The 18,427-nt window shown below is 37.5% G+C and overlaps 1 protein-coding gene across 1 annotated transcript; it reads right to left on the reverse strand.

Annotated features, from left to right (window-relative positions):
* Positions 1 to 296: 296 nt before the first annotated feature.
* On the reverse strand, positions 297 to 17,452 carry LOC108335899 (bZIP transcription factor 16). Its single transcript, XM_017572102.2, has 13 exons — positions 17,047 to 17,452; positions 16,469 to 16,577; positions 16,332 to 16,388; positions 16,161 to 16,235; positions 13,102 to 13,191; positions 12,959 to 13,018; positions 12,665 to 12,834; positions 11,611 to 11,671; positions 9,565 to 9,607; positions 9,168 to 9,439; positions 1,104 to 1,181; positions 897 to 1,022; positions 297 to 709 (listed from the first exon to the last, which is right to left on the reverse strand). The coding sequence occupies exons 2-13, from the start codon at positions 16,535 to 16,537 to the stop codon at positions 590 to 592; spliced, it is 1,221 nt and encodes a 406-aa protein (XP_017427591.1). The 5' UTR covers positions 16,538 to 16,577; positions 17,047 to 17,452; the 3' UTR covers positions 297 to 589.
* Between the last annotated feature and the right edge of the window lie 975 nt (positions 17,453 to 18,427).

An 18,427-nucleotide genomic window follows, 5' to 3' on the forward strand; every position in this document is an offset into this window, starting at 1 on the left:
ACTTTTTTTGGGGTGCAATACGAATAATGGCTTACAACATGAGAGACCTTACATCCTCAAAGACACATTCTTGTCTGAACTGCTGTATGACATCAATTGTTTGAGCATTTTCACTAGCTCATGCTGCGGAATAAATTCAGTTTAAAGCTTCTCAATTCGTCAAAACAAAAGCAGTTTCAGTAAGCGTGTAATGCAAAAACATCATCTAAAAGGCTACGTTGCGATGTTGTCATGAAACAGAATTCAAAGATTCTCTTTTCTTTATTTTCCCCATAAATTACTTGTACAGAAGATCATATAATGGGCAAACTCACGTTCATTAACTATATTGCTTAATGCGAACACTAACTTTTAAGCTAAAGATAAGGTATGACACAGAATTCACACACTACATACAATCCAGGTTTTTGAATGAGTAAAAATGAAGGCAAATTAGGAATGAAGGATCATATAACATTAAACATATCTTAACACTACAAATGGTAAGCTTTAATACAATTTGAACTACAAGCTATCCGAAACAAGATCTTGCTCTTGCTATTAAGTTAGATTATCTCCGTGAAAGGTGGCATGCTGTGGTTGGTAGGTGCTAGTGACCACCCTGCACAGCCTCTGTCTGCCCATTCTGTTGAGCATCATTACCCACATGTTGATCACTCCTCCCAGACCTTTGATGATCATCATTTGCAGGTAATTCCCCTAGTCTTTCCTGTAGATCAAAAAACATGGTCAATATTCATACGTAAAAGGATTCTAGGAGAGTGATGCAGAGGTTTAGTTATATCTATGTTTTTCACTGAATAACTTTCAAATATGTAATTTATCACTCTGAACCTATTCTATTCTTTGCTAGGATAGGTAAATTGATGTCGTACAGAACATGGTACTGAGACTACCTTGAGAGCAGTGTTCTCGGAGAGCAGTTGCTCATAATCGCTCCTGATTCGGCTAACTTCTGACCGGAGAGAAGCATTTTCTTCCTTCAAAGCCTCAGCACGCTGAGCTAACTCATCACACTCGGCCTTAAGAAAAATCTCACACAGGAGTTAAGATATGTTATGATCAATCAACCAGAGAAATCGCTATAGGGTACTCTGTATTACCTGCTTACGCAACCTGGATCTGCGAGCAGATTCCCTGTTAGACTGCTTTCGCCTTTGCCTTTTAAGCTCTCTTTCATCCTGAAAGGTAACAGAAAAGAATTGAAGAAACTAATAAGCAACAATAAAAGTTGAAAATCAGGTCTCAGACAATAAAAGTAACTCATAATAAGTCTTAAGAAGTAAGATCCAATAACACTACTAAAATTAGGTTCACAGTGCATAAAATTCAATGATGCTTAATAGATTTCGAGTGAGCAGCAATGACTATGAAAGCAGCACCAACAACTATGGTCGTGACTGCCATGCTAACAACAGTGAAGCTAGTGTTGGTTGGGCAGTGTTAGTGCTTTGCTGCTTGTCAACGACGACAGTGATGGTTGTTCAACAGCAATGGTAGCATCAGCATTGGAGGTGATTTCCAAATGTGTAGAAACCCTAGTAGAACAAAAGGGACGGGTTGGGCTTTGTTTTCAGGCTGGGAGCCAAGAAATGGGGTGTCAAACACTAACTGAAAAAACGGAAAGGATCAGCGCAGCACATGATCCCACAAATTGACAAGCAACCTTGCAATCATGAAGCGATCCACACCTCCCCTGATCCTCATAAACTCATTTTTTCTTTTTTTTATCAGCTCCTCGCAGCTCGTAACATCCTTATACTAGCAGGATCATGAGTACGTGACCTTAGTCTCAATTTGAACATTGGGCAAAAAATCAATATAACTATGTTCATTTGTTAAAAATGCAGTGGCTCTATGCCCCCTTCTGAGATTGCTGCCAACACTAAATATCACAACATAAATTCACAATTGGACACAAATTCCCATACTTCTGAGCCCCAAGAAAACACACCGGAGGGGTAGCCTTCTACCTGATTTTTCAGTACCCCTTTTTTATAGTGAGGCCCTTTAACATTCGTGGTGATAACTTGGAATTCTAGCAGATTGGTAGAGGTTGGACCATAAGGCGATAGCAAGACAACACTATCGGCTTTCTGCTGAGTGAAAGATTGGCTAGAGAAGAGATCTCAGACTCTAGAAATCCCAAAGGGAATGTTTCAATCATTCTTTAATTTTCAACCAGTACTGACCAAAACAGATCACAACACCATAGCAAGGTAAAACCAAAGTAAAAATCTTCCAACGAAAACGTCTATCTCTTCTCTAAATGATCAAATGAACCACCATAGCCTGTAAAGAGACAGTAGTGCATATCCTTGCTACCTGACTTCTTGAACCAAATTTCTTAACCCAACATATTAAAAACAAAAAGATTTAGCAAAGGGTTTAAAGAATAAGCACTAATAACACCCACCACATGTTAATAAATTGCCTTACTGAAGAATTCAGCTAAGCAAACAAGTGTTAATGACGCCACATTTGCATCGACTGAGTGAAGAATCAGTCGTCCGCAGAAGCAGATTAAGTAATCCAAAACAAGCTAAACAGTAATTTGGCTTTGCTAGGAATTAACAACTAACTATTACAATACAAAAGAAACATGATTTAATAAATGCCACATTGACAAAAACATATTCACTAAAAGAAAGAACTTGATTAGGTATCCCCACAGATACAACTAAAATACTAACCCTCTTAAGCTATGTAGTGGTTGGGAGAAACAATTTTTAGAATGACCACTATTATGCTTACTTTTTCTTTATTCCTATTTTTAATTTTTTTTTAACATATACACATATACAATACACACAGGCACACTGATAGATACTAGAAATAAGGAAGCACACAATAGCTGAATAGTCACTTTATTATCAAAGAAAAACAGAGTGCATATCCCAGAAAGAGAATACAGATCTGTAACAGCACAAAAAAGGTATTTCTAGACAGTTAGAGAGTGTCTAGTCTCTCCCGATTCCCAGCCAATTCCAGCCCCCCCTCTCCCCACTCTCTTTCCACTCCTTATACCCCAAACAACATAATCACTCATTTCCTACTGTGCCAGCTCAGCAGTTTGTTATATAGAAAGATTCTTCTCATTCTCTCTCTGACCATTTTGATCCCCTACTTTGCCCTTCCTTCTTTGTCTAACATACACCTTAGATATTTTGGGTTTGGGCCTAACTATTTCCGGGTTCCTATCAACACTCCCCTCCACAAGATGCACCTTGTCCTCAAGGTGGAAATCAGGAAAATGCTCCTTGATTATAGATAAAGCTTCCCACGAATTTTCAAAATCTGGTAAATCTTTCCACCTAATAAGAATTTCGAGATCCCCTTTTTGATTCCTTCTAACAGCAAGTGCTTCTGCTGGTTGAACCTTCAATTCCCAATCATCTGCTAAAAATAAGGGTAATGGTTGGCTAGTAATTGTTGCAGCAATGGATTTCTTAAGTGCAGAAACATGGAAAACTGGATGCACTTTGCTTCCTGAAGGTAGTTGCAGTTTATAGGCAGCAGGACTAAACTTCTCCACAATTTCATAAGGCCCATAATATCTCGGACTTAACTTTTGATTGACCTTTTTAGCCAAGCTTTTTAACTTATAAGGCTGTATCTTCAAATATACTACATCTCCAACTTCAAATTCCACCTCCCTTCGATGCTTGTTGGCTTGCTTGCACATTCTGTTTTGGGCCTGGACAAGATGCTCTTTTAACTCATCCAACATATGATTCCTATCTGCCATCAGCCTATTGACCTCCTCCACCGAAGACTGTGTCATATCTCCTCTAATTAATACTGGAGGTTCTCTCCCATATAAAGCCTTAAAGGGAGTCATTTTGGTAGATGAGTTATAGTTAGTGTTGTACCAAAACTCTGCCCAGCTAATCCATTTAGGCCACTGTTTAGGCTTAGTTCCAGTGAGACACCGAAGGTAAGTCTCCAAACAGCGATTCACCACTTCAGTTTGCCCGTCCGTTTGAGGGTGATAGGCAGAACTGAATTTCAGCTTAGTGCCAGCCATTTTAAATAGTTCTGTCCAAAAATGACTGATAAAAACTCTATCTCGGTCAGACACAATTGAGGAGGGAAACCCATGCAACCTAACAATATCTTTGATGAAAATTTCAACAATGTCCTTAGCAGTGTAAGGATGGGCAATAGCTATGAAATGCGCATATTTTGTTAACCTGTCCACGACCACAAAAATGGTGTCAACCCCTTGGGTTTTAGGCAATCGTCCTATAAAATCCATCGAAATGTCAGACCAAGTGTGAGTAGGTATTGGCAAAGGTTGTAACAGCCCACCTGGGTTCAAGGCTTGATACTTATTTTGTTGACAAACTGCACAACTCAACACATACTGTTGTATTTCTTTCTTCATACCTTCCCAAAATATTAATCCCGAAATTCTCTTATATGTTCTGAAAAATCCAGAATGCCCACCCAACGCTGAATCATGAAATTCCTTGAGTATTAGAGGAATTTTAGAAGAATTCTTTGGTAGTACCATTCGTCCTTTGTAATATAATCTTCCTTTTATTAATTGAAACCCCGGATGTGCATCCTGTTGTTTCAATAAATCCTGGATGATCCCCCTTAATCGAGCATTAGCTTGAATTTCATCTTCCAACCCCTCCCATTCATTGAATTGTACCGTGGAAAGTGCAAAATATTGTAGCTTCCTAGAAAGGGCATCTGCTGCCCTATTTTCACAACCAGGTTTGTACCTTATTTCAAAGTCAAAACCCATTAATTTTGAAATCCACTTTTGCTGCTCCTCCCCCATAATCCTCTGGTCAGCCAAAAATCTCAGACTTTTCTGATCCGTGTGCACCACAAAATGGCTACCCATCAAGTAATGCCTCCATTTCTGAACAGCCAACACTATAGCCATTAATTCTCGCTCATAAACAGACTTACTTTGAGCTCTATCAGACAATGATTGACTCATGTAAGCTATGGGTCTGCCTTCCTGCATAAGCACTGCTCCTACTCCCTTTCCTGAAGCATCTGTCTCTATTACAAAAGGTTTCTCAAAATCTGGAACACCTAAGACAGGTAAAGTGGTCATTGAATCCTTGAGCTGTTCGAAAGCTTGTTGAGCATCATTTCCCCACTTGAAATTGTCCTTCTTGAGCGACTGTGTGAGTGGCCAAGCAATCTTGCCATAATTTTTAACAAAACGCCTATAATATCCCGTGAGCCCTAAAAATCCTCTCAACCCTTTTAAATCCTTCGGAACTGGCCAATTTATCATTTCATTCACCTTGTCTGGGTCTGCGGAAACTCCTTTTCCAGAAATCAAATGTCCCAAATATCTCAGCTGTTGCTGCCCAAAATTACATTTCTTAGAATTTGCAAATAAATTATTTTCCCGCAACAATTGGAGCACCAATTTGAGGTGTTTTTTATGGCTTCCCTCATCCGGACTATAGATTAGAATGTCATCGAAGAATACCAACACAAACTTCCTTAGATATGGTTTTAAGACCCTGTTCATAAGAGCTTGAAAGGTAGAAGGAGCATTTGTTAACCCAAATGGCATGACCAAGAATTCATAGTGCCCTTCATGTGTCCTAAAAGCTGTCTTAGGAATGTCTTCTTCCCTCATTCGAATCTGGTGGTAACCAGATTTTAAGTCCAGTTTGGAAAATAGTACAGCCGATCCTACTTCATCCAATAATTCATCAATTACAGGGATAGGAAATTTATCAGGTATTGTCAACTTATTAAGTGCTCTATAATCCACGCAAAATCTCCAACCACCATCTTTTTTTCTTACAAGAATAACAGGACTAGAGTAAGGGCTAGTACTAGTCCTAATAATCCCTGCATGCATCATCTCACCTACTATCTTTTCAATCTCATTCTTCTGATAATAGGGATATCTATAAGGTCTGATATTTGGTATTTGAGCACCTTCTTTGAGATTGATTGCATGATCATGCTCTCTCCTTGGCGGTAGCCCTTGTGGGTCTTGAAAAATGTCCTTATACTCCTCTAGGACAGCCTTCATCTCATCAGATAATATTTGTTGATTTTCCTTTGTATCCTCCAACTGCTGATATGCAATATAGTAGCCCACTCCTTCATCTTGTAAGGCTTTAATCATGCTCTTCCAGGATGCTTGCGCCTTGCTTAGGGAAGGGTCTCCCTTTAACACCTTCTTGCCTCCTTCATCTCCCCATTTAATGATCATGTTTCGAAAATTAGCTTCAATGTCACCAAGATCCGCCAACCAGTCCATACCTAATACCACCTCAGTTCCACCCAAATTAAACAGAAAAAAATCTTGTTTAATTTTGACTCCCTGCACCTCAAGATCAACTCCTCTACACAGTCCTCTACTCTTCACCTTTTCACCTGTTCCTACCTCCACCGTATAAGTAGGGGTATTCTCCACTGGAATATCCAACTCATCTACTAATTTTCTAGAAAGGAAGCTGCTGGTTGCTCCACAATCCACCAATATCAGCACTCGTCTTTGGCCAATAGTTCCCCAAATCTTAAAAGATTTGTGAGAGGTCAGCCCCACTTTACTTTTCAAAGACAATTGAAGTGTCTTGTGCTCCAACTCTGCTTTTTCTTCCCCTTCCTCCTCCTCATCCTCCGATTCTTCCTCTCCACGTTCTTCCATCAAAACCAACTGATAATGCTTCAGCTTGCATTCATGTTCAGGTCCCCATTTCTCCCCACATTTAAAACACAGCCCCTTTTTACTCCGTTCTTGCAACTCAGCTTGCGAAAGCCTTCTGCCCATAGTGATTTGTTTTTCTCCACTGGGCCCATTTTGTGGTTTGGGCTCCGTTGTACCCGCACTTCCAAAATTGGGCTTCTTAGCATTCAATTTATTCTTCATAAAATCTACTGTTGCATTATACGATCTACCCATCTTAGTCACCATTGGAGAAATCTCCTTCTCACCCATGCTTACTTTCTCACCCGAGCCTAACACCCTTTTCTTCAAAGCCCAATTCTTCTCTTCCAACAATAAGGCCCGATCCATGAGTTCTGATAACGATTCTATGTTGTACAGCTTCAGTTCGGCTTGCAATTCGACATGGAGTCCGTTTAGAAAAATTCCTTTTAACATCACCCGGTCCGCTTTCTTCAATGGAGCTGAAATCATCTCAAATTTTTCCCTATACTCCATTACTGTCCCAGTTTGCTTAATGCTCAACAATGGCCCAAAAGGATTCTGCACTAAGTCCGGTTGAAATCTCCGAATCACTGCTTCCTTGAACTGGACCCAGCTTGGTGAAGGTGTTTGTTCCTCCCACCAATGGTACCAATTCAATGCCCGGTCCTCTAATGCTACTAACACCGCACCCATCTTTTCAGAGTCATCCATATCGTTCACCTTGAAGTAGCGTTCAACTCTGGTAATCCATCCATAAGCATCATCACCAGCAAATATAGGAACCTCCAATTTTCGCCCTCTGTAATCCCCTTTTGGTGGTCGACTCCCTCTCCGCGAATCGCGAGTTCTAGAATAGGGTTCAGAAACTCGTGATGAAATAGCTTGACTACCTTGACTCTCCCCCTCCGCGTGACGTCTCGGAGAACGTCGTTGTCGTGATCGACCCCTTGTGTCTCCGCGATTTTTCTCCTTCAATAGCTGTTTGATTTCGTCCATTTGAATTTGACTCTCATGCTTCCATTCAAGCATACTTTTCTCTAGATTTTCAATCCTCGACTCCATTGTTGTTCTTGTAATAACCATCCAGACCCCAAGAAGCGCGGGCTCTGAATACCAATTGATAGATACTAGAAATAAGGAAGCACACAATAGCTGAATAGTCACTTTATTATCAAAGAAAAACAGAGTGCATATCCCAGAAAGAGAATACAGATCTGTAACAGCACAAAAAAGGTATTTCTAGACAGTTAGAGAGTGTCTAGTCTCTCCCGATTCCCAGCCAATTCCAGCCCCCCCTCTCCCCACTCTCTTTCCACTCCTTATACCCCAAACAACATAATCACTCATTTCCTACTGTGCCAACTCAGCAGTTTGTTATATAGAAAGATTCTTCTCATTCTCTCTCTGACCATTTTGATCCCCTACTTTGCCCTTCCTTCTTTGTCTAACATACACCTTAGATATTTTGGGTTTGGGCCTAACTATTTCCGGGTTCCTATCACACACACACATACAAAACTTTTTTATACTTTAGCATCTATATAACTTGTTTTATATAAAAATGCATTTAATTTTATATTATTTTAACTTGTTAATATATTATTTAGAATCTTTTTATTATTATTATCTAATTTATTATATTGTATATCGTGTTTTATCTAGCTTTCATCAGTATAGTTATTTAATTTATTATATCACACATAAATTTTTATTAGGTTTATTATTATAATTTAGTTTATTACCTTATACGTGATTCTTTAAATAGTTTTTCATATTTCGGAATATTATATTATATTTACTATTATTATTTAGCTTTCTTATATTATATATTATACTTTATTTTCAATACAATTACACTTATTATTATTATTCAGTTTATTATAATTGTGTCACGTTTTACACACAAAAACAAAAGAAAAAAGCAATTGGCCTCAGGCACGACCATTCAAAACAGACAAGAGATAGAAAAAAAACACTGAATCTAATTATGACCCAACCCATTAGCTGCTATTAGCTATAGCAGGCTCAAAAAAGCAAGAGAATGCAGAGTAGTGAAAGGTCATAGAGGCTGACAGCAACAGCAGAGGCCACAGTGCCCAACAATGGCAAACAGCCCATGTCCAACAACGGCAAAGCTGCAGAGCCTTGCAAGTTGAGAGAACGAACAAAGGAGCAGTGGTGAGGGCTGCAATTTGTATGATTTACGCTGTTAATGGAACAGCAACAGCCCCAACAGCCATGACATCCATGTAGTTTGTGACGAGTGACTTGGGAGCAGCAAGGGGCTGCTCCAGTCCACCACACTTTAATTGCAACTCAATTACACACAATTGACGACTATGCTGCAAATAGTGATCATTTTCACAATGTTCTTTGAGCCTACAAACCTCCGCAAAGGTATAAGATTCTCAGAATATCTCACAGCCAGAGAATAAGTGTCATGAACTTCCCAATTAGGACATAAATTAATATGTTATCAAGTTAACAAACATCATATTATCAGTCTGTAGTCAAAAGTAACCTGTAGCCAGAGTTGTGATTGAACACTATCCCGTGATCCAACAACTGCAGTAGATGGAACCTTTCTAGCAAGTGCAGGAATGTTGGAAGAAGCTGGTGTACCCCAATAATCCATTCCTATATTTAAGTTTGTTGTGGGACCAGGAACAGCTCCAGGAGCACCACCTGCAGAGATAGGTATGATAGGCAGAGTTTGATTGACCGCAGTAGGAGGTGCACTTAGGCCCCCATTTTGAGGAGTATATGCTGAAGTGCCATTTTGAGATGGTTCATCTATAATTCAATAGAAAAGATACATTTCAGCCAAAGCGCACAAACATTAGAGGTCAACATAAGGCAATACACCACAAAGTCATAAACTATATATATTGAAACATAAGAAAGTAAGCTCGGCAAACCTTCAAAAGAATCCTGTCTGCCCCCTGATTTCAATTGAGAGTCCTATGAAAAAAAAAAAAAGAATAAATACTAAAATACCAACCATAACAACTAACTCAGAATTTATTTAGGGTATCTTTCAGAAAATAGTCAATTGTGCCCTCACAAGCAAGAGCAGCAGGAGCTATGCAACCCACACCCAATCTCCGATGTCTAAACATGGTTGCCATTTATATGTATATAGTTTATCTGACATAGACATCAAAAAATAAAATTGAACATCCATTAATACTTCATGGCTTATGCTGTTTTACATCAAAAAACTTTCAGAGCCTGGTAATATTTTGTTGTTTTATAACAATAACCTTATTCCCTTTAATAATATCCTCCAATATCCTTGGTCTCCGGACTCCAACTCCACTTATATGTAGTCCCATAGTCAATCCATCCTAAGTAAAGTAGGATGATTGTGTTAGCTGTTACATTTTTTACTAAAATAAGATCACTGAGAAGAAAAACACTGAACAGCCAACAATAGTGAAGAGTGACACATCCCCAACAGTTACTGTCACTGCCTGCAGAACCAGATGATGATGACAGCCACAATGACAATGGCAATGCAAGTCTATTTGATGAAGATGTGAGCGTCAGAACTAACAATGGCAGTGCTGAGATGGCTGGCAACTTCAACACGAGCCTTGCAATGGCTGGCAACAACAATACACTGTGATGGCCAAAGACAACAATGGGAGCACTGTGATGACCAGTGACAGTAAGGCAGAGTTGATGATGACCACAATCGTGTATAGCAGTGTCACACAAGAAGTTTGGTTCTGATTTGCAATTGAGATCCATAGGCTGCACAAACGCTTTCAGGATCAATACAATGCACAACTTCCCTATTCCACCTTGTGTGTTTGCTGGCTTGCTTGGGTGTCCCATTCTCACAGGATCATGCAAATTCGTGAGCACACTCACTTTTGACAACATTGACAAAATACCAGCATTTAGGGACAATTTGTCTCTGCTAATCACATACAAGGAAAATCCTTAGTTCCACCTCCATGAGTTCCTTCTCACACTTTTAGTTACCCTACAATACATGCCTTCATATAGCCTAAATATGAGTAAAATAAATTCCTTTCTTTTCCAAAGCCTTCCACAACTCTTATCAAGTATCTCGATAAAATGTTTTTTCCAAGCTAATAAAAAAGCAGACATAGATCTCATTCTTTGCATTCATATCTTTCCAAGATCAGCCCACTGAAAATAAATAGCTTTGAGTGTGCACCTTTTTATGTAAATGCAAATTGATTCCCCTCATTCTAGCCACACAAGCTTTAGCAACAAGCTTTTAATAAAATACATAAGCTCTCTTGATTTCCTGAAAACTTTAATTCACCACTTATATTCCATAAATCCAATAACAAATAATTATGAAAGTTGTTCATTGCCTTTTCCCCTCACAACATCAACTGTATTAGGGAAATTAAAGTTCTTATTCAGAATAATAGAATTAAAGTTTGTCAGGATAGCGATTGGATGGGAATTATATTTAGGCAGTATAGAAAGAGCTACAGTATTCTATTCAGTAATATGTTCTTTTCACCAATTTTACACTTATCCTCCTTAAAACTTTAGGTGGATGTGTGAACATGCTACAGAGGACAAGATACAAAATGAGTACATATGAGAAAATATCGATGAGGTATCAATCGGTTAAGAGATGACAAAAATATTATGTCAAGGAAGTTTGGACACATAAGGATGATCACTGGAAGCATTGGTGAAAAGAGTAGATCATGGTTTTTAGTCCTATCAAAAGAGGCAAAGACCAAGGAGGACACTAGAGGAAATTGTTAAGAGGAATCCCATAATGAATAATATCCCCGAGAATTTGGTCTTTAATAAAGTCAATGAAATACAATCCAATATACCAACCAAACTTAGTTAAATAAATTTTTTGTCGTTATTGTATATTCCTTTAATACTGCAACTAAATATTAATGAATGCATATCGAAAACATAGTGCAAAACATTAGAGTGAGGACTGTCCCTGAACTTACATTTTGAGAATTTGCATCACTTCCTTCACTAGTACCTTCGCCTTCACTTGCACTATCACCACTACAAATACAACATTTCTTATCAGCATAAGTCACCCGTATGCAAATGCAAATGGCAAGGCAACAATACACAACAGGATTAAAAAAATAAACCAATGCCAAACCCAATATCATCTTAAGAATTATTTACAGGAAAATACAGCCATGTATAAAAAACATCTATGTCAAATAACTGCGTAGGGGTTCTCAGGCATTCTAAAACAGTAAAATAAATATTAAATGCAATTTCTGTAATTTAAAGTTAAATACACAGCAAAGCACAAAACTGTAAAATAATGCATACATGCTTCACTGCAATAAACCAACTAAAATTAAAATGACAATGGAAACATCAACTTCTGGAAGTGACTGACTACTGTTTCTATTCCCTAATCAACAGTATATGGTATTCATGAACCCGAAGTCATTTACATGTTATCATTGTAGTTCAGATAATGCTAGGCTCTGCAGGGCTGAAACAAAATCATGTACCAAAGTAGCCCGTAAGCAGTTGCTTTATTTGAATAAAGTCAAACAATTTTCTAACTTCACTTCCATGATCCAGAGTACAAGAAAAGTAAGACCAATGATTTAATCAATTTAAATGATGGTCATTCCTTTAACACTAGAGAGATATGGAAGCAAATGTTACCAACAATAGATGGACATCATGTCAAAGTCATATTCATTCCTCCGGTTCTGAATTTAAGAATTTGCTCTTGGATATGTCAGCCTGAGTTCTATTTAAATAATAAGGCCTCCAAATATATATTAGTTATATTATTCACCCTAGCTACAGAAATAATGACTGATAATGGTGATTGGTGACATATCATAGCAAAATACTATGCCATGCAAAAAGATGGATGCATTATTTCATGAACTATCAATCTTAAATCAGCAATCTGGCAAATATGCAAGACATTTAGAAGTAAAAAGTGTCTTTCTTTGACTGCTTTGATTCAAATAATAGGGTACATAATTTAACAAGATTGATCAACACAACACATCTTACCTCTTTGAATGATTTCCATTAGCAGATGTTCCCGTTGTTTTACCATGTTCATTACTTTTCCCTGTGATCATATTCAAACTACCCAAACTTCCTTTTGATCTTTTGATTGGCAATTTTTCCTTCACCTCAGGAGGCTTACCATCGGCTTCCATGCTTCCAGGAGTGTTTCCCTGCAGGCAAACTAATAAATTATTTTTCCTTACGTGGATAAGGACAAGTTCTGCACAGAAGAGGGAAAAGGCAGAGAAAAAGAAAAGGTGAGAATGAGCATAAAATACAGAAGGGGAAACTCACTGAAGCCTCAGCAATGCCATTTGGAGAAGGCATAGCAAAGGGACTAAAAGGATAAGATCCCTGTATGAATTTGAGACAAAGTAGTTGATCAGCCAATGATTCAACGTGATAAGTTGAAGAAAGCACAGTTTTACAAAGAATACCGGAGGCATGGATGGATGAGCATAAATGCCACCAGGTGGATACATTGCAACATATGGATGTGGTGGAGTACCATAGGGAGGCATAAATTGCTGCAAATAAAAATTTCATTAATGAACCAAAGAGATATTAAGATAGAACTTAAATGAGATATTTCATACTGTTAGTGAAGTGTAGACTAGATGTAAAGTAGACACGATGTTGAACAATTGGAAGAACAAAAAAAGATAAGTAAACAAGACCATTCAACGATCTAGGACCAAAATCTTCAGACTTCATTTGCAAAGGCAAAAATGGTTTGTGTCGACTCCTAATTAGGACATACAAGCCTGCCATTTTTTAAAACAGACAGGGTCCTGATGCAACAAAACTTTAACAAAATAGTTAAACTTTAGTTAAAAATGCAAGGAATTAGGAGCACCATCAATCACAATAAATGCATATTGGAGAAGCAAGTATTTCGCAAGAGATACAGTCCTAACCATAAGCAAGTCTCAAGTTACTATAAAAATTTTACATGCCACCAATCACCACTACCATAGCTGTGTTCCTTCCAAACAATAACAGTCAACAAAGACTACTAATAAATCCACCATTGTCCACCACGCCACTAACCAGTCCACTGACATCAGTGCCTTTACAAGAGTATAACTGATATGCCACAACACAAATAATGGTAAATACGGAATTTCGCTTCACAGGCCAACAATTAAAAATGTATAAAACTCTTCTAATTCATGAATATGATCCGGATCAAACATGAATATATACTTGTAGCTTCAAGCTGCAATCAAATCAAGAGGTAAATTTAGTTTTATTAATGTTCTTCCACATGCTGTTTACTGATTATTGTTGATTAGAATAACTAAAAAAAATCTTATAATAACATCATTGTATCTTAAAGTATTTTAGAGTTTCTTAGATCATCTTTTATATTTTGCTTCCTTGTTTAATAAAGATCAGGAATCTAATATCAGTTTATTTTATTGGCATTAAGGCTCTCTGTTTAGTATTACATCAAAAGCATATGATTTTAAAATTATTCACTTCCAAAATCTCACACTTCCTCATACCCCACATAAAACCCGTATAATTTGAACATGGTCATCAAAACCATCTTCCATGACCTAGTCCATCAATGCCAATGCTGATTTTCAGCGACTGTCATTTGTCATCCTCTACCATGTGTTTTTGAAATAACCATTCTCCCTCACAGTCATGTCACAGTTTTGAATGGCAGCAAGCCCTCCAATGTGCTGCAGATGACCTGCCACTGATGTAACCTTGCCATGATACCTGCACAATTCACACTCACACATGACCAATATTTCACTGTTCCAAAATCTATACCCCTCCTTCCATCAGCCACCATCTTGCTTGGCGTGTGATCTGTTCTTCTCACTTCAGATCTAGTCTCACCTTGACCAACCAGATCGAGGTCTTTGTTTTTCTGTTAGTGTCCCATATTTGACATCCTTTATTTTAGTGCATTGAAAAGTGTGAACCCATATTTACACCATTTTTCCATTGCATGCCTCACTGCACCATCTGGTCTAGGCTCTATCACATTTATTTTCCACCTCCATGAGCTTGTTTAGCTCCCTTGGCCTCCAATCAATTGTGTGACACTCAAATTTGGTGTTTTTCCTGCATTCATCAAGAGTTAGCTGTTTTCAGCTGTCTTGGCTTGATTCTTGGCATTCTTTTTGTGGTTATCTCTGATTTTGGCAGTTAGGCTCTTTTTGGATGTTTGCTTTTGTGACACTGACTTTTCCATTGCATGCCTCACTGCACCATCTGGTCTAGGCTCTATCACATTTATTTTCCACCTCCATGAGCTTGTTTAGCTCCCTTGGCCTCCAATCAATTGTGTGACACTCAAATTTGGTGTTTTTCCTGCATTCATCAAGAGTTAGCTGTTTTCAGCTGTCTTGGCTTGATTCTTGCCATTCTTTTTGTGGTTATCTCTGATTTTGGCAGTTAGGCTCTTTTTGGATGTTTGCTTTTGTGACACTGACTTTTCTACCAGTCGGTGACTTCTTTTTCAGCTAATGATCGTGTCAGTAGTGACTTTGTACTGATTGATAGATTGATGATGACGCTCTTCCTGCCATTCTTCAGGTGATTGGATTTGGTCATGATTCACACCAGCCCCAAATACAATTTGTAGGTCATCTTTCCAAATTTTTAAGGTCTCCTAAGTTTTTACACTGTATATTATAGAAGTTAAAGTTTTTTTCCCATTATAACTCCTAGCCAGAAATTTTCTACTAATGATCACCCCAAGAAAAATCTCTTCTGTGATCATGCAACTCTCCAACCAGCTTTTCAACCTAAGGATTGCTACAGCTCCCTTGAGAAGATATATTACCAGATTTACTGATCTCCAACATCTCCAACATTAGAAAAACCACTTCATATTTCTTTTTCTTTTCCCTTTTCACAGTTTCATTTGTAAAAGGCTTAAGACTTTAGCTAGAGGACAGTGAGTATTAGAATATCTAGAAAATATCTCATAACATTCTTAGTAAGTGAACTTCAAGTCTAACTCAATCTCATAAAATTGGTTTGAAAGGTAAAGTTTGCACTCACTTATAAATTATAATTTAACCATATTTCTAGTTGATTAGGGATATCAAACCATTATTATATGAATGATGGCATAATTTAAAATATCCTAGGATTCATTTTCACACTATATTGTATTTCATGATTTGTTTCCTTATTCAATTAGAATTATAAATCTAGTATCAGAACTAATAAAACATATTGCTTTAATTTGGTATACCAATTCATATTATTCACTAGCCTATCACCTCTCTTCAGCCTACCCTACCTAAAACCCTATAAACTTCATAATAGCAATAGATCAAAGAGAACAAGGAGTTAATTTCTAAATTAACTTCAATATTTTCCATTTGGCCAAAGCTTAAGTATGGTCCAGTTAGGTTTTAGATTTGACTAAGCAATAGCACAAGGCAAATTTAAACATTAACATTATCATGTAGGCGGGATTGGTATTTATAATATAAGTGACAGTTATAATAGAAGTGATAATTACCTGGACACCCCACATATAAGGGTGAGCCTGTGGACTTGATGCCAAGAAACTGTGTGGAGGTATAGGAGAATATGCCTAGAAAATAAGGGAGCTGGGTGAACCAAAATTCAATCTTGAAAATAATAAAAATGATATTCTAGTAATGCCAACAAAAACTGTTTCATTAGAAACCTGAAATCCAGGCCAATCAGGATTAATTGTTCCAGTAGCGGTGGTTGAAGACTGCTCCTGGAAAAACAATGTTTTGGCGTCACAACAAATGTACTAACCATTAAGAATCAATGGAGATAACATAAAGAAAAGTAGACCTGTGACATAGGTGGTGGCGTCTTTGACTCCTTCTCTTTTGGAGCTTTATCCATCTCACTACTGCCCATACTCTAATATCAGTATCTTAAAAATATACACTAAACCATCCTGCACCAAACATAACTTTCATTACAAGACAGCCTCAAAGACACTATTCTTCTTCAAAACTTACATAAAATTCACTGTAAAGTTGAGCAAGTTAGATAAAACACTTGAATCACATGATTTTTATATTGAATTAGTCTACAGAATCAGTATATCGTCAATATCAATTGTAACAATAAGAACCAACCAAGGCACTAATCCTTTTTTTCCCACCCAATCCATGCAAAATAGGTCAAAATCCAACTTGTAATGGTGCCCTGCGTTATCTTATCTCTAAACCAAAGATGGTGCAAGTTCTATTTAATTCTATGATAACACTACAGCATTAATCTCCACCAAAATTGAAAGGCAACAATATCCAGAGTTCAGAAAACCAAGATAAAACCCAGGATACGAAGTGAAATTTATGCATCTCAAAAAGCTAGCAATATGAACAATTCAATTTAATTCAAGCTGAGAATTTTCAAATTACCACTCAGAAAGAGACTGTGGATCCTCCAAAGCTGGAGCAGAAGCAGAAGCAGTAGAAAAAGTTGATCTGCTGAAGATAACAAAAACAAGCGGTAGAAGCGACAATCAAATGCTCAGAATAAAAATTGTAAAGAAAAATGGATTTAGTGGGTAGCAGGAAGGTTATTCGGGGGATTTTATTCGGGAAATACAGCAAAAAAAATGATCTAGAATTAATTTAGAAATAGATGAGAAGGGAACAATGAATTAGGGGCAGATCAAAAATTAGGGTTTGTTTGGTTAAGGTTAATGTTTGTGTTGTTTGGTTTTGGGTGTTCACGGAGAGGAACCCATGGATCGTCGTACGGTGTCGCTGTCCAGTGAGATTTTCGTTCCCATTTTGCACAGTTTGTGAAATCCCCGTTTACTCCCTATGCCCACAATTTCTCGTTTCCCTTTTTTTTTTCATTATTGCAAATATCTCAAATAAATGACACTGACACAATCAATTTACACCTTTTCTTAACTTTTACATTTCTTTTACTTGATTCTCTATTAAATATTTGTTAAAAGATAATTTATTAATTCAATACGGTTCATAAACTTATATAACTATTGTGAAATTTGTTGATATAAAGACTAGTGGAGGAAGACAGATGTATGGAGGAAGACAGGTGTATGCAGTTGAGAGAATCGATCGGTTTTGACAATAGTATATAAACGAAAGTTTTAAAATTTGGTGTCACTCTTTCCAAACTTCTGAGTTTTATTTTCTCCTCCTTCTCTCTACAAATTCTATTTAGATTTCCAATGATTCAAGTCGTGTTGTTCTTTCAATAGCTCAAATATGAGTATCTCTGCAGTTTGGAGCTGCTGAATCTTCTCTCAGTTACTAGTTTAATCACTGGTAAGTGGTTTCTCTTGTCCTTAGTGTTTTCTGCACGTTTCAGTTGCATGCAAGTTGTGTTCTGCTTGCATGTGTCCTTCTTCACCTCCTCTGAGTCTAATTCTTAGTTCTGGTTCGGTGGATGGTGTTTTCTCACCAATCCAAAGATTTGTAGGTTGTGTTTGTGCTTGTGGGATAACCAATTCAGTGAAGGTTTTCCTTTGGTCCAGCTATTTTAAGGTAAAGGGAGCTAAATAATTTAACTTGTATTTTTATAGGTTGAAATGAATTGTATGGTTGATTTAAATGCATGTTGAATTTCTGTTTTCAATTGAATGTGAGGAATGAACTTTGTGAACTGGATTTAGGGAGTATTATACATAAAAAGTGTTCGGTCAGTGTCAATTTGAGGAAGTGAGAGGGTGAAAATGAGAGTTTGAGGTTGGGAGTGATTTTTGACAGTGAGGTGAGTTTGAACAAGTGCATTGTGACTTGTTAGAATCATTAAGTTGGCCAA

Source organism: Vigna angularis, chromosome 10 (genome assembly GCF_016808095.1).
Source record: "Vigna angularis cultivar LongXiaoDou No.4 chromosome 10, ASM1680809v1, whole genome shotgun sequence".
NCBI classification, from domain to species: Eukaryota; Viridiplantae; Streptophyta; class Magnoliopsida; order Fabales; family Fabaceae; genus Vigna; species Vigna angularis.